The following is a 16790-nucleotide window of genomic DNA, read 5'->3' as shown; positions in this document are numbered from 1 at the left end:
CTCCCTCCCTCCCTCCCTCTCTCTCTCTCTCTCTTTCTTTTTTTCGTTTTCTTTCTTTCTTTCTCTCTCTCTCTCTCTCTCTCTCTCTCTCTCTCTCCCTCCCTCCTCCCCCCACCCATCCCTTTATTGTGGAAAATTTACAAAAGTAGACACAATGGTATAATGAGCCCATCACCCAGCCTCAGCATCTATCAGCTCATGGCCAGTCTTATTCCATCTGTCTCCTCATGTTTCCTTTCCCAGATTACTTTGAAGGAACTCTCCGGTAATCTGACATTTCATCCATGTTTCAGTATCTGTGTCTAAAAGATAAAGGCCTGTTAAAAAAAAATAATCAGTATATGATTATTGCATGTAAAAATATTAACAGTTCTTTAATATCACCAAATATCTCATCAGTTGCAAATTCACCCCACTTGTCAAAAGTGTTTTGGTAGTTTATGAGAATCAGGATCCAGATAAGACCAATATTATTGTCTTATTAAGTCTCCTCCTCTCCCTCTCTTTTTCCTTGCAGTTTATTTTTTGAATATGCTAGATTGTATATCTTGTAGAATTTTCCATAGGACAGAGTGGTATCATTTCACATGTTCTTCTGTACTCCAGATTTTTTTGTAAATTGGTTCTTGAGAAGCCTGATGAGATTCAGGTTTTGGTTGTTTTTTTTTTTTTTTTTTTCCCCTCCTCATCAAGAATACTTTATAGATAGTGATATATTCTCTCAGATGTCACTTAATGCTTCACTCAGATCTCTTTTTTGCCATATAAAGTGCAAATCACTGCCTGTTGCTTCATTAGGGACTACAAAATGTTTATATTCTGTCAATCTGTCTTTATTTGTTAGCTGGAATACCTCTTTAAGGAGGTACTTTGCATTATCAACTATTTGGTTACCAAGAAGTATATACTTTGTACAGGAAGGGCAGATAAGTGCTTGATCTTTTCCTTTGTTAACCAGTTTTCAGAATTATGAGCTGATCCCTAATAACCTTCAAAGGTGAACAGTGCGTTTGGAGTTTGTTTTTTTTGTGTTAGTATCATTTAATATCATTACAAACTTGAAGGTTCAAACATTTTGTTTATTTCAAAATTATTGTAGTGATTATGCTGAATCAAATTGTTGTGTCTTTGGCCAGTGGGACCCTGGTTCATCTTGTACATTTCCTGTCCCAGATCTGAAATTGGCCATTTTTTTAAAGGAACTCTGGGTCCTCTATTTTGGGGAAGTGGTGTTTTTGGTATTTAGATAACACAGTTTGAGTTGTAGCAGTGTTTATTGCTACTTGATTGGTCGATGTTTCTAGAGCTTTTTGTTTGTTTGGTTTAATAAAATACATCATGAGATTGTACTGATATTTTCTATTAAAATTTCTGTAGGGTCTATACATAACCCCAAGTATCTTTTATCTGTAACTACTACTTTCTCCCATGCCAAAAATCCTAATTCCTAACAACATCAACATAACTATTCATTTGTTTTACTCTACAGTTTATACACATTATACTTATACCTCTCCTGCTCCTAAAAAGTTTTTTTTCCTATTTATACAGTCAGTGACTATTTTCAACTTGAAATAATTTTTTTGTGGTTGTTTCTTTAACTTAATATATATTAGTTTCATTAGCTTCGCTTTGCTTTCACGTTTTGGGGATTGCTTTCTTACGTCTTCATGTTTGTTTTACATTTATAGAAAACATTTGTGTGGTTCCAAGGTCAGATGGTATGTTCATAGAAGCCCGACTTAAAATTTTCTTACTTACACCTTTCTCCCTTTCTTTTACTATTCGCAACCTTTCTTGAATCTTTCTATTAAAAAAATTAAATAAATGCCTCTGTGGGTATTATATACTTCCCCTTTCTTAGATGAACGGTAACATATAGCACATGTATTTCTTCACGCTTTTTTTGCTTTCACTTAATATATCTGGGAGCTGACCGTGTAGTAGTAGTAGTAGAAGAAAGGTACTCCTCATTCTTATTTACAGGTGCATATATATATATAATCTTTTCATGTTTTAGCCCGTGTCTTTGGTGTAGATTTCTAGAAGTGGGATGGTTGAACTGAACGGCAAATGCATATGTAATTTTGCTAGCTGTTACCTGATTCCCTTTCTAGTGGGTGTGCCTTTTGCATTCTCACCAGCAGTATATGAGAGTGCCTCTTCCCCAGCCTCACCAACACAGTATGTTGTCACATGTTAAAATGTTTTCCTCTTCCATTTTAAAGATTTTTATTTTTTTTAATTTTAATTTTTAATAAATTCATTTATTTTATTTTATTTATTTTTGACTGCATTGGGTCTTTGTTGCTGCGCGCGCGGGCTTTCTCTAGTCGCGGTGAGCAGGGGCTACTCTTAGTTGTGGTGCGTGGGCTTCTCCTTGTGGCGGCTTCTCTTGTTGCGGAGCACAGGCTGTAGGCGCACAGGCTTTAGTAGTGGCTCGCGGGCTCTAGAGCGCAGGCTCAGTCGTTGTGGCGCATGGGCTTAGCTGCTCTGTGGTATGTGGGATCTTCCCGGACCAGGGCTGGAACCCGTGTTCCCTGCATTGGCAGGCGTTCTTAACCACTGCACCACCAGGGAAGCCCTTAAAAGATTTTTAAAAGGAAACTCTTCTCCCCCCTCCATTTTTCACCCTTTTTCCCAGAGATAAACACCTGTAGCACTTTACCTGTGAATCCTAGAAAAATTTGTGTGCATTTGTATGTTTTTACTGAAAAATTCAAACACCAAAAAATTCAAACACCAATGGGATCTTTTTGTTTTTTTTTAAGTCTTTATTTAATTTGTTACAATACTGCTTCTGTTTTATGTTTTGGTTTTTTGTCCTCAAGGCATGTGGGATCTTAGCTCCCCCACCAGGGATCAAACCCTCACCCCCTGCATTGGAAGTCAGTCTTTTTTTCGTTTTAATTAATTAATTTGGTGGCGCTGGGTCTTAGTTGCGACAGGCAGGCTCCTTAGTTGAGGCAGATGGGCTCCTTGGTTGCGGCATGTGAACTCTTTAAGTTGCAGCATGCATGTGGGATCTAGTTCCCCGACGAGGGATTGAACCTGGGCACCCTGCATTGGGAGCGTGGAGTCTTACCCACTGCGCCACCAGGGAAGTCCCTGGAAGGCGAAGTCTTACCCACTGGACCACCAGGGAAGTCCCCCAATGGGATCTTAAACTCACTGACCTACACCTGCTTTTTTGTGACTCTTACCACCTCAGCACATTTGAAGCTGATTTTAAAGCCTGAATAGTGTTCCATTGAATGGATGTGCCATAATTGGTTTAAATTGCTTATGTGGTGGCAAGCGTAGGTAGTTTCCAGTTTTTTTCCTTTTACAGACAATGTTGCTGTGAATGGCCTTGTATCCAGATCTTATGTTGTCACCTGTTCGTGCAAGTATTTCTGTGGGGCTGATTCCTGGAAGTAGAATGGCAGGGTCAAAGGGCAGGTGTGTTTTTCATGTTGGTACCCTCCTACAAGTTTGAACATCTCACCCGTCCGCTGGTCGTGGAAGATGGTACCAGTTTTCTTATACTCCTGCCAGCACTGGACTTATCCCTGAGCTCATGGGGCTCCGTCATCTACCAGCTTCCAAGATCTCAGTCTGTCTGTGTCTTTCCTCTGCATCTTCTCCCTCTTTCTCCCGTGCAGGCCCTAAAGGACAGCAAGGTGGTGGAGATCGTTGATGAAAAAGTCCGCCGAAGGGAGGAGCCAGAGAAATGGCCTCTTCCTGGTCCCCCAATAGTGGATTATTCCCAGACTGATTTCTCCCAGCTTCTCAACTGCCCAGAGTTTGTGCCCCGCCAGCACTATCAGAAGGAGACAGGTAGGTACCCTGCTGGCATGTGGATGCCTCCCTGTTGCCCTTGTCCTCTGGCCATCAGGAGGAGGGCTGGAGGGATGAGGATCTCCCCTTTCCACCCTTTAGAGTCGGCGCCTGGCTCTCCCCGTGCTGTCACCCCAGTGCCAACTAAAACAGAGGAGGTCAGCAACCTAAAGACCCTGCCCAAGGGCCTGTCTGCCAGCCTCCCTGACCTGGATTCTGAGAACTGGATTGAAGTGAAGAAAAGACCTCGGCCCTCCCCAGCACGACCCAAGGTGAGTGAGGCCTGCCACGCACCCTGGGTTCTAGGGGCCTGGCCTGGAGTGTGGGGAAGGGTGTTGCAAAGGCACAGAGCTCTGGGCGTGTAGAGGCTGGCAGGCAAGCTGGGTGGCTCAGGGTTGTAATGCGAGCTGGAGGTCACCAGTGACTGCAGGAAGGCTGATATGGCCTGTTTCCATTTCCAGTGGGGATCACCCCTCAGGACAACCTTAGCTCCGTGAGATCCTGAATGGCATTTTTCACAGGAGGAGATGATGCAGCCTCTGGCAGCAGTGTCTCATTAAGTATTAAGTGTTTCTTAACACTTGCCTGTTCTTTTTGGTTTTGGCCACTCCATGTGGCATGCGGGATCTTAGTTCCCCGACCAGGGATCGAACACATGCTCCCTGCAGTGGCAACGCAGAGGCTTAACCACTGGGCTGCCAGGGAAGTCCCTTGGCTGTTCTTTTTGGTTTTGGCCTCTCCATGTGGCATGCGGGATCTTAGTTCCCCGACCAGGGATCGAACACATGCTCCCTGCAGTGGCAAAGCAGAGTCTTAACCACTGGGCTGCCAGGGAAGTCCCTTGGCTGTTCTTTTGACCCCATCTAAATCCCTGGGGCTGCATTTTTAGTGCCCTCCTCCTGAATTTGTCCTCACTGTCGCATATATAAGCCCCTCAGACCTTCTGAAGAGGGAAGGGATGGGGAGCAGACGCACGGTCTGGACAGAGTCTAGACTAGAACACAGGTCGCCTGTCATTGCTGGCTGCTGACCTTGGGAAGCTTCTTTAATATCTCAAGGCTTCATTTTCTCCGTCTTCGGATGGAAGTAAGGAGGGATTAGACTGCTCTAGAAATAGTAAAGCAATATATGAATAGCTCACATTTAGTCCCCTGTTAGAGAAGTGTTTCAATCTCGAACTAAAATTACTGCCCCTTTTCCAGGAGCAGACTTTTGCTGCATTCACCTGCCCATTGCCATCCCTTCTTTGGAGACCTTCTTGGTCTGGGGCTTGTGAGGAGGCCTCAGAGGTGACCTTGGACTTTGGGTTTATGGAATTCTGTGCTCCCTTTTCCATTGTGACCACCCCCCTCAAGTCCTTCTTCCTCCCTTCCTGTTTATACCCCGACTTCCCAGCCTGTTCTGGCTGCGGTCTTCCAGAAAGTGTCAGAGGTTAGGCTGGAGTCATGAGGAGAGGGTAGGGTAGTAAGTGCACAAGGACCTGACAGAGTTCAGTTCAGTGCTGCAGACTGCAAAGGCTTTGGAAAGGTGGAGCTGTGCTTAGCTCCCATTCCAGAATTCGAGCCCCCTCTCCCACCTGACCTATCGTGAACCTTCCAAAAGAGAATAGGGTTAGAGTTTATACAGAAAGCGCTTTGCACAGCAGGGAATTGACGTTTAGATATCTACTATGGGGTAGACAGATGCTTTACTTCCAAAATTTCAGATAAATTCAGCCTATCAGCACTCTGGAATACTTTGTTTTGGCTGAAAGCAGTCTTGTTTTCTCTTGCCTTTGGGACATGCTGTGTTTTTGTTTGTTTTCTTTTTGCCTCTCGCTATCTCTGTCCCTGCCTTCATCTGGCTTACTTATGCACGTCCTTTCATAGTCACTTCTTCTGGGAAGCCTTCCCCGACTGTCCACTCCCACCCCCAGCTGGTTAAGTGCTACTCCCTATGTACTCCCACGAGGCCTATTTATAGTCCTTACCATAACACACTGCGGTTGGTTGGTTGGTGGACTTTTTCTCCCACTAAACTGAGAGCTCCATAGATTCAAGGACCTGGTCTTGTTCTTTTTCTGCTTTTAGCATCTTCACACAGGGCCTGATACCAGTGGGTACTTGCCCACTTATCAAGTAGTTGAACATGTGCTGTTGCTGGATCCCAGTCTAAGTACTGGATAGGATGGAAGGCAAGGCAGCTGTGGTTCTTCCCTGATGAAGCTTCCAGTTTATTGGGAGGTGTTGGGGATGGACAAATGGATGAATCAGCCTGTTGAACTTGTACCCACTCCCAGGCCAGGTGCTGTGGAGGATACACATTTAGGTAAATGAGAGTGCAGTTCCTACGTGCAGGGAAGTTGTTATCTCAGTGTTTATGAATGGCTGTGATGTGAGCTGTGAGCGGAGAAACCTGGACTCGTACGGGACATCCTTTTTCCATGAGGCTGACTCCGAGGCTGACAGCTGTGACTTGCTGGCATTAGCAGGGCCGCAGTTGTAACAGTCCCATGTTGAGGGGTCAGGGCTTCTCCCAGGGCACAGCGACAGGGCCTGGTATAAGGGGATGCCCTGGTGATTCCCTTTCTCCTTGGTCTGCCCCCATGTTAGAAGTCAGAGGAGCCCCGGTTCCTCCACCCGACTACTCTGCCTCAGCAGCTGCCCTCTCAGCAGCTGATGTCCAAGGATCAAGACGAGCAAGAGGAACTGGATTTCCTGTTTGACGAGGAAATGGAGCAGATGGATGGACGGAAGAACACCTTTACCGCCTGGTCTGATGAGGACTCTGACTATGAGATTGATGACCGGGATGTCAACAAGATCCTCATTGTCACCCAGACGCCACCTTACATGCGCCGGCACCCGGGGGGGGACCGCACAGGCAACCACACCTCGCGTGCCAAGATGAGCGCTGAGCTGGCCAAGGTCATTAACGATGGGCTCTTCTACTACGAGCAGGACCTGTGGACTGAGAAGTTTGAACCCGAGTATTCCCAGATCAAGGTGAGTCTTGGGCCTAGCAGTGGTGGTGGGGCCTGGGGTGCCTGTAATGTGTGGAAGGGGAAGGCTGACAAGCCGTGTGACCTTGGGCACAGAGCCTCAGCATCCTCCTCTAACAAAAGGGGGTGATGCTCGACGTGAACACTGTGGACTGTGCCAGTGTAAGAGCTGGTCACTCTGCTTCTTGAGCGTCCGTGTTCAATGTCTTAAGTTGGCTAGGCACTTTGGTGAGGAATAGGTTAGGGATTGGATCGTCATTTCTGTTAGGCATATATAAAAGTTTAAAAGCCTTTTGAGGAACTTGCTTTGAGTGTGAAATGTGGAGGAAAGATAGGTCTTTTAAAAAAATCACTGCTACCTGGAAACAGTCAAAACTGGTATAGTAGGTGTTTACAGAGTGGGTATGTGTGGGGGTCGGTTGGCCTTTGGTGAGCCTCTGTTGTGAGTAGTAGTGTGTTTGGTGGTGATGAGGAGAGAATTGCCCGAAGAGAATCGGGGTGGGGGAGTCTACAGCACGTTCCTGGGGAACCGGAGTCCTGACCTCAGTGCTGCTGCAGAGAGGGCTGGGCAAGTACTCCCCCATTCTGGGTTAGCACACTCATGCCTGGGTACCTGGGGTTGAGGCATAGTGACGGGGCAGCTGAGAGCCTGGGGACCAGAATTCCGTGTATGTGGTCACAGGAGCTGCCCTCTTCAGCTTCTTGCATGTCTTGATCCCTAAACAGGCTAGGGCAGTCTTCTTACCAGCATCCCTCCCCCGCTGCCCCACCCCAATCTCATATCCTCTGCAGCAAGAAGTCGAGAACTTCAAGAAAGTCAACATGATCAGTCGGGAGCAGTTTGACACACTAACCCCTGAGCCCCCTGTGGATCCCAACCAAGAGGTCCCTCCTGGACCACCTCGCTTCCAGCAAGGTGAGAGGTGACACCTGCCACCCTGACCTGGGTGGGAGGGTCTGGAGCCGTCCGACGGGGCCTTACAGGGACAGGCATTCACAGGCCTACCTCTGCTTACTGTCCCCACTCTGCCTCTGCAGTTCCCACTGATGCTCTGGCCAACAAGCTGTTTGGTGCCCCTGAGCCCTCCACCATTGCCCGCTCTCTACCAACCACTGTCCCAGAGTCGCCAAACTATCGCAACGCCAGGACCCCTCGCACTCCCCGGACACCGCAGCTCAAAGACTCAAGCCAGACGTCACGGTTTTATCCAGTGGTGAAGGAAGGTCGGACGCTAGATGCTAAGGTGAGGCGTTCCTGCTGAGCTGCTAAGAGTCTTGGGCTCACTTCACTGCATTCCAGGGCTCTGCTTCTCTCTCTTGCCTTGAGCCAAGAGAGTGCCATGTCCCCCACCTGGTCCGTATTCTTAGGCTGGTGGGCCCACCAGGATTGAGTGACACATCTGCAAGATGGACTGGGCGTGGGAGTGGTGGCTGCATGTAGCCATGGTAAGGCCTAAGGAGGACTGACCAGGTGTGGGTCCTTGAGCAGATCATGTCACCAGCAAGCCTCGATCTCCTCATCTGTGAAGTAGGCGTGTCAGCTCCTAGCTTACAGCTGTGGACATCATGTGAAAATAGACATAAAAATGCTTTATAAATTGTGAGATAACTCACACCTAGGAGGGAATCTTAGTCCTACAAATGCTTGATGCTCCTCAGTGTTGGATGAGTACAATTAGTAACAAGTCCCGGACTGACCTTTGCAGATGCCTCGGAAAAGGAAGACCAGACACAGCTCTAACCCACCCTTGGAGAGTCACGTGGGCTGGGTGATGGATTCCCGCGAGCACAGGCCCCGGACTGCTTCCATAAGGTATGGGACAGTGGGGAAGGGAGGTCAGGCTGACTGCAGGGCGGGCAGCAGAGCCGTGACATTGATGGGACCAAGAAGAGAGAAACTCTTTGGTCTGCAAATTAAAGAAAATTTAGGGAATTAGGGATTGGATCCCTAATCCAAAAAAGCAGGAATAGTCTAGAGAGCTTAATCCAGACCCCAGAAAGAGGAAGGCTGCCTTCTGAAGTGTGGCGGCCACATGGCATTCTCTCAACAGGATAGCTCAGTTGATTTCAAAAGTGGGTGTCTGCTGCCTCCCTCAAGATAGCTAGGGAGTTGAATAAAGATACAGATTCCTGGACCCCACCCTAGATCTCCTAACTGAGCTTCAGGGAGTAGGGCCCAGATTCCTTTTTATTTTTTCTCAGGAAAACTAACCTAGTGTTCTCAGTTCCAAAGCAAGATTTGGGAGCCACAGACCTATGCAGTCTACTCCCTGCAAAGATAGGCATGGTTTTAAGAAAAATACGTTTGGGTTAACCCGTTACAGCTCATTAAGGAAAGTCAAATGTTAACACGGGATAAGTAAATGGCTAAAAGCTCAGGTTTGCGCACTGGACAGATCTGGGAAGTTAAACATTAGCTCTGTGACCCAGGGCAAGACTCGCCGTCTCTGTGAGCCCCAGTGACCTCTTTGTTAAAAAAGCATCCAAAGGTTGGTACAAAGAGTGAGACCCATGGATATATATATAATAAGTTACGGGCCTAGCACAGTACCTGGGCCTCTTTGTTTGTTGCACTGTGAGAGGCTGGATCTTGGCTGCTGGAAGAGACCAGACAGGCCCCTCCTATTGGATGGCTGGCAGGTCTGAGGAACCTGGTGACACTATCTGTTTCATGGTCTCTATAGCTCCAGCCCCTCAGAAGGCACGCCTGCGGTTGGCAGCTATGGCTGTACCCCTCAATCGCTGCCCAAGTTCCAGCATCCTTCCCACGAGCTGCTCAAGGAAAACGGCTTCACACAACACGTCTACCACAAGTATCGTAGGCGCTGCCTTAACGGTAAGAGGCACAGAGGGAGAGGGCTGAGCTTCCTGGACCACTACTTAGATCCAGTGTAAGGGCTGGTGGAGCAGGTGACTATTTTCTCTAACCTCAGAGCAAGAAGTGATATGACATAATAGCCAGGTAGTTTTGGAATACAGGAGGCAAAAAGAATCTGGTGCTTAGAACATTCCTGTTCCTTGATCTTTCTCTACTGATATAAAAAATACCAAGAATTTTCCTGGGTCTGTAGTACCACCAGTGTCACAAAAGGGTGTGCGTGAGACAGCATATATTCTCTAGAACAGTGACGGCCTGTGGACCAAATCCAGCCAGCAGCCTATCTTTGTACGGCCCTGGAGCTAACAGTTTTTTACATTTTTGAGTGTTTGTGGGGTGGGGAGGGAGAGAATTTATGACAGAGACCATATGTGACCTGCAAAGCCACTCTCCAGCCTCTCACAGAAAAAGAGATGGCTGACCCCTGCTCTAGTATGAGACTGCAAGGAGAGAGCCTCTCTAGACGCTCTCACCTGTTACCTTTCATCACAGAGGAGATAGCTTTTAACTGTAGGTTTCTGTCAGGTTGTTTCCAAAGATGCTCAGAGTCGATCTGAATGCTCACTTAGAGTTATTAAGTCACTCAATCCCCTTTTATTCAGCAAAACAAGGCTGCTAAATGCTTGGTGCGTCTGCCTTACTTCCCTCTGCGTGTGTGTGTGTGTGTGTGTGTGCGCGCGCGTGTGTGCGTGTGATTTATGGAGATACAATCTACATACCATACAGTTCATCCATTTAAGGTGTACAGTGCAGCCAGTGGCTTCTAGCATCTTTAGGAGTTGTGCATCCATCACTAGAATCCGTTTTAGAACATTTTCATTACCTTAGAAGTAAACCCTGTGCCCCTTACTAGTCACTCCCCACCCCCCCACCTCCCCAGCTCCTCCCAGGCCTATGCAACCACCACTCTGCTCTCTGTCTTTATGGATTTGCCTGTTCTAGACTTTTCATATACATGGAATCATACAATATGTAGTCCTTTGTGACTGGCTTCTTTCCCTTAGCATAATAATTTCAGGGTTCATCATATGTTGTACCATGTATGAGTACTTCATTCCTTTTTATTATCAAACAACGTTCCACTATGGATGTACCACATTTTGTTTATCCATTCATCAGTCAATGGACATTTTGGGTTTCTGCTTTTTGCCTATCATGAGTAATGCTGCTTTGAACATTCCTGTATATTTTTTGGGGGGGACATGTTTTTGTGTGGACATAGGTTTATGTGTGGACATAGGTTTTCATTTATCTTGAGTGGAAGAGGTGGGATTCCTGGGTCATATCGTAGTGTAACTCTGTGTAACCTTTTGAAGAACTGCAAGACTGATTTCCGAAGTGGCAGCACTATTTTATATTCTTAACAGCAGTGTATGTGGGTTCTGATTTCTCCACATCCTCCCAAAACTTGTTACACTCTATCTTTTTGAGTATAGCCATCCTAGTGGGTATGCAGTGATATCTTTTTATGGTTTTGATTTGATTTGATATGGTTTTGATAGCTAATAATGTTGAGCATTTTTTCATGTGCTTATTGGCCATTTGTAAGAAATGTCTTCTTTGGAGAAATGTCTGTTCAGATCCTTTGTCTACTTTTTATCTGGATTGTTTGTCTTTATTATTAAGTTGTAATGATTCTTTATATATTCTAAGTACAAGCTCCTTATCAGATAACATAATTAGCGAATAGTTTTTCCCATTCTGTGGGTTGTCTTTTCACCTTGTTGATCATGTCCTTTTAAGAACAAAGGTTCTTAATTTTTTAGTGATATCAGATTTTTCTGTTTTTTCCTTTTGTTTCTTGGGTGTTTTACATGTGTTTTTTAATGGTACCATTTTTACTCATTAATGTTGTAGGACTGCTGAAATAATCGGTACTGATGATATAGTGAAGAATATAATTTGTTGGAGTACACAAATTATTTGTTCATGCTTTTCCTTGTTATATAACTACACTGAGAGCAGTAACCTTTGAGGTGGAGAGCTAGACCAGGATGACCTGGTTCTGAAGCTGATGCCACCTACTTCTGGGGGTGCTCAGGCCCAGTGCCGAGCAGCAGAGCCTGACGCAGGGTAGTTAGTCCTCAGTAAACACTTCCCCAAACACTTAAGGGGGCAGGTGATGAGGAAGGGAGCTGGGAGGAGAAAAGACCGATGTCTTTGAGCCCCAGGACCATTTGTCCCCTGAAGCATAGGCAGCCTGGCTCTAAAACACATCTTTCCTCCTTCCTCCTCAATCAGAGCGGAAACGCTTGGGCATTGGCCAGTCTCAGGAGATGAACACTCTCTTCCGCTTCTGGTCCTTCTTCCTCCGAGATCACTTCAACAAAAAGATGTATGAGGAGTTCAAGCAGCTGGCTCTGGAGGATGCCAAAGAAGGCTACAGGTGAGTGGGATTGGGGTGAAGGCTCTGGCTGGGGCTTGGGGGCGTGGTGAGGGTTCTCCATTGGGTCTACTTCCAGAACTGTAATTGGAAATCTATTGTATATATATTTCATGTACTTTGTAAAAAATTATTACTTTGAATGAGTAATATATTCAAAATTCAAAGAAGTCGGAAGGTTATGTAGCGAGGGAGGAGTCTCCTTATCCCAGTTTTACAGCCGTCTAGTTCCTTTCCCCACAGGCAGCCAGTATTGTTACACTCTTTTGAGTCCTTTCTAAGAATACTTTGCTTATGTAAGCAAGAACAGACCTAGGTAGTCTCCCCACACGCCCCTTTTGTTTACACAAGAGATGGCCTCCATTAGATATTATTTTGCACCTCACTTTTGTACTTAAGGCTATATTTTAGAGATCATTCTGTATCCATTTATAAATGAGTTTCTTGTTCTTTTTTTATAGCTTGTATGGTCTTACACTGTATAGATGCACCATAATTTATTTAACTAGTCTCCTATTAATAGATACTTCGGTTGCTTTCAACATTTTGCTATTCAAAAAAAAAACCCAAAAAACTTTGAATGGACACTTTTTCTCCCAAGTAAAATGTTTTCTCTGTAAGCAATTTGAAAAGGACAAATGTTTAAAGAAGCTGGGGGAAAATGTCCTTCAGTACAGAGACAGCCAGTGTTAATGTTCTGCCATATTATGTATATCGAGGTCATGCAAGGAATGCCTTTTTATGTCTCATTTGTCATTTATAAGCATGAGCACTTTTCCATGTTGTTAAAATACTTAACCTTTTTGCCTTCTTACAGAAGTTGTTACATGAGACAAGATCATTTGAAAATCCCAATTCCCAAAGATAACCAGTGTCAATAATATTTAATATATGTAGTCTGTGCCCTTCTGGACTTTGTGTGTGCATATATAGATATAAATTTTACATATTTCTTTACAACAGTGGGTTTATTCTACATATAGCAGTTTGAAATGTGTTTTTTCTACTTTATAATATATTGTAAACATTTCTCAGTAGTATATTTACATTATCTTTTTTTTTTTTTCCCCCCCGGTACGCGGGCCTCTCACTGTTGTGGCCTCTCCCGTTGCGGAGCACAGGCTCCGGACGGGCAGGCTCAGCGGCCATGGCTCACGGGCCCAGCTGCTCCGTGGCATGTGGGATCTTCCCGGACCGGGGCACGAACCCATGTCCCCTGCATCGGCAGGCAGACTCTCAACCACTGCGCCACCAGGGAAGCCCCATTATAATTTTTAATAGATTATATTATTCTTTTGTACTAAGTTACCATGATTTTTCTTAATCGCTTCTCTAAGACATACAAATTTTTCAAAATAATGCTGCTATGAACAATTTTGTACATCTGTACAATCTTAGTCTACATTTTTGGTCATTTCCCTGGTATATGTTTCTAGAATTGAAATTTCTGAGGTAAATGAAGAAACCTACTAATTGGCATGGTCAAATGGCTTTGCAGAGAGTTCATGCCAGTGATTGACAAACTTTGCATAAGGGACAGACAGCAAATATCTTGGGCTTTGTGGGACATAGCGTCTCTGTTTCAACTACTCTGCTCTTGTAGCAGAAAGCACCCAGTGATATTTCATAGGCAAATGGGTGCGGGCAGGATGCTGTCGTTCATTTGGCCTCAGTTTGCTGACCCTTGGCAAACATTTAATGCTGGACTCATTTAGACTAGCATTAAATGTTAGCCTTCTCAAAGTATGCTTACCATTTTCTCAATAATCCATGTGTTTAAACTGTTTCATAGTTCATCTGTCATCCAGGTGTATTTCCTGTCTTACAGATAAAGAAACTGTCCCAATTTCACTGGCTTGTGTTCTTCTACAGATATGGTTTGGAGTGCCTTTTTCGATACTACAGTTATGGCCTGGAAAAGAAGTTCCGGCTGGACATATTTAAGGACTTTCAGGAGGAAACCGTGAAGGACTATGAAGCTGGTAAGAGTCAAAGAGTTGGGGCTCTGCGAGCCCTGGTCATCTCAGTCTTCTCGGCCCCTAGCTCTGCCTGGGCTTGTCTGTATCATGTCATACCTCCCTCTCCTGAGCCTCTCTATTCTCAACTTCGCAGAACCAAGTCTCTCTCTACCTCTTTCTCCTCTTTCCCTGCAGGTCAGCTGTACGGGCTGGAGAAGTTCTGGGCCTTCTTGAAATATTCCAAAGCCAAAAATTTGGACATTGACCCCAAACTTCAAGAATACCTCGGCAAATTCCGACGTCTTGAAGACTTCCGAGTGGATGTGAGTGGATGTCTCTCCTCTTTCCCACCCTGATTGTCCTAGAAAGAAAACTGGACCAGACATCAGGATACCTGGATTTTGATCCCAGCTGTGCCACTAGCTCAGGGACCCTTCCTGCCCCCATTTGGGCCTCAGTTTCTTTGTTAAACAGAGCGTGTGAGAAGTTGGGCAGTGAAGGCTAATTGGAGGGTGTATGGTTGCTCCTTCCTCCCTTTCCCATGGTGGATGTGGCTAAACCATCATAATGCTCTTTCCCTATTATCTCTAACCCTCCTTGCTGCTGTGCCTTAGTTAGAGGTGATCAGGATGAGTACCCAAGGTAAATGTCTTTCTGGGAGAGGTCAGTTCTAACCCCAGAAGTTTATAAAATATGTCCGATCCTTCCCTGCTCCGCCCACTTCATCTTCTTGGAGCAGTGACTCGACAGTGACATCCAGTGGTGGGTCAAAGTTATTACTGCTGGTTCCTCTTCCGTGCTAGGTGCTTCAGGGACTCCGGAGATAAGTAAAACTTTTTCCTTCAGAGAGATTATAATGTAGTAGGGATATGCCAGTCATCTTATTCCCTTGAAACCTTTTAGCAAAAGGGCAAATAGAAGTAAATAATAGTCCTCACATTTATTTAAAAATTGACATTGATAGCGCTAGGCACTTACACTGACCTCATTTAACCTTTATAATATGCAGCAAGCAGGGTTACTGTTATCATCACTATAGCAGTGGATGAACTGGAGCCCATGGCCAGCCAGTGAGATAGTGGCAGCGCTGCTCAGGTGTCCTGACAAAAAGATGAGTCCGTTGTCTTCCATCCTTAAGGTCTTCCTCCTTTCTGGGCCTGGAGTGGGGAGTACATGGGCAGAGAATAGGAAGACCTTTTGGGAGTAGAGCAAGAAGGGCTCCACTCTTGGCTCCCAGAAAGGGAAGGAAGTGTCCTCGGGGTTATTACAGGACCTTTGGCAGTGGTGAGGCTAGACTGGATCCCGGTCTGACTCTTAAGATCAGTGTCCTTTTTAGGGCCTTGAGGGGCGTGAGGCAGTCCCCAGGAGCATCTGGGCCTTCTGAGCGGAGGCATTGCAGCATATTGCATGCCACGTTCCATGTACCATCTCCTGAGCAGTGACCTCTTCTCAGAAGGGGAGCAGAAACTTGTATGGATAAAGGCCTGGGCTTCAGAGGTAGATGGGCCTGGTCCAGATTTTGTCTTTACCAGTTAAAAGCTCTGGGACCCTTGGCAAATTATTTTTCTATGCTTCGCTGTCCTCATCTGTGAAATCAGATGGTTATGTCTACATCGAAGGGTGGTGTAGACCACCGGAGTGAATGTGCATAAACCAGTACAAGGCTTGGCCTCTTGGCGTAGAGATGTGCTCAATAAAACGGGTGACTAGTTTTTAGGGTTATAAACCTATTCATCATCTACACTGGGAGGTAGGAAGTTAGGGGGTCTCTAGACAGCTCTGGCAAGGAAGGGGGTGTGGGTAGTAGTGCTCCCTCATCACCTCTGACTCCCTCCTCTGTTGCAGCCCCCCATGGGTGAGGAGGGCAACCACAAGCGACACCCAGTGGCAGCAGGAGGTGGCAGCGGCGAGGGCAGGAGGCGGTGCCCCTCCCAGTCTTCCGGCAGGCCCTCCGCCGTGGTCAGCCAACCCCCCACACCAGCTACCGGCCAGCCCGTCCGAGAAGACGCTAAATGGACAAGCCAGCACTCGGACGCACAGACTTTGGGAAAGTGAAAGACCCTTTAGCCCTGGGGTTTTGTGGGGAGAAGGGATGGAGGGGGTAGGTGAGAGTCTGTGGGGGTGCCCAGTCCCAGGAGAGGGGACAGAGAAGGGACAGGCCTGTAGTTGTTAGGATGGGCCTTTGTGCTGAGTAGCAGCGTGTACACCATTTGGGCTATCAGAGGCGCCCCTGGGCAGGAGCCTCCACACACCCCTTCCCTCTTCTCTCTCCATGGCTCTTCTTCTCTTCCTAGCTTTTGGATTAAAAAAATCACTCTGCAGCCCTGCCCGCGGCTGGTAGGCCGCAACCCTGGTCCCCATCCACAGCTGCGTCCTGCTCCCCCGCCAGCCAACTATGCAGCCCACAGAAAGGCCCTGTGGGCCCCATTGCCCAGCACTGTTTCACAGAAGGCTCTGGCAGCGTCCCTGGGCCCCACGAGCACCAGCCCCTTGATCATCTGGGGCTTGCCATCACCTTGTTCTCTCCCTGCTGTCCCTACCACGCCCTCCTGCCATCTTCCGGGAGAAGGAAACCAAAGGATCTAGAAGTGGGGGTGGGGAAGGTTTTGGCCTCTCTCCACTCCCCTCCCCCCATGCCCCTTACTCCCCAGCCCAGAGAGACGCTGCTCGTACCAGAAGAGACTATTGAAAGATGATTTATTTTATTTTTCTCTGATCTTTCCATCCTTGGGAAAATGGAAAAGAAAAAAAAAAAAAAAAAAAAAAAAAAAA

General features: G+C 46.3%; 1 protein-coding gene across 2 annotated transcripts in view; it reads left to right on the top strand.

Moving 5' to 3' along the window:
• Positions 1-16311, top strand: part of LARP1 (La ribonucleoprotein 1, translational regulator) — a 20689-nt gene extending 4378 nt beyond the window's left edge. For both annotated transcript variants that reach the window (XM_024760124.1, XM_024760123.1), the window contains exons 8-18: positions 3645-3819; positions 3922-4091; positions 6411-6803; positions 7592-7715; positions 7838-8043; positions 8506-8612; positions 9484-9635; positions 11919-12063; positions 13933-14042; positions 14214-14341; positions 15864-16311. In XM_024760124.1, the coding sequence (XP_024615892.1) occupies positions 3645-3819; positions 3922-4091; positions 6411-6803; positions 7592-7715; positions 7838-8043; positions 8506-8612; positions 9484-9635; positions 11919-12063; positions 13933-14042; positions 14214-14341; positions 15864-16073 (1920 nt within the window). In that variant the 3' untranslated portion in view covers positions 16074-16311. The remainder of the gene's footprint in view (positions 1-3644; positions 3820-3921; positions 4092-6410; positions 6804-7591; positions 7716-7837; positions 8044-8505; positions 8613-9483; positions 9636-11918; positions 12064-13932; positions 14043-14213; positions 14342-15863) is intronic.
• Positions 16312-16790: the final 479 nt, after the last annotated feature.

The sequence above is a fragment of the Neophocaena asiaeorientalis genome, unplaced genomic scaffold, assembly GCF_003031525.2.
Source record: "Neophocaena asiaeorientalis asiaeorientalis breed wild unplaced genomic scaffold, Neophocaena_asiaeorientalis_V1.1 scaffold336, whole genome shotgun sequence".
NCBI classification, from domain to species: Eukaryota; Metazoa; Chordata; class Mammalia; order Artiodactyla; family Phocoenidae; genus Neophocaena; species Neophocaena asiaeorientalis.
This window is presented reverse-complemented; position numbering and strand designations above follow the sequence as displayed.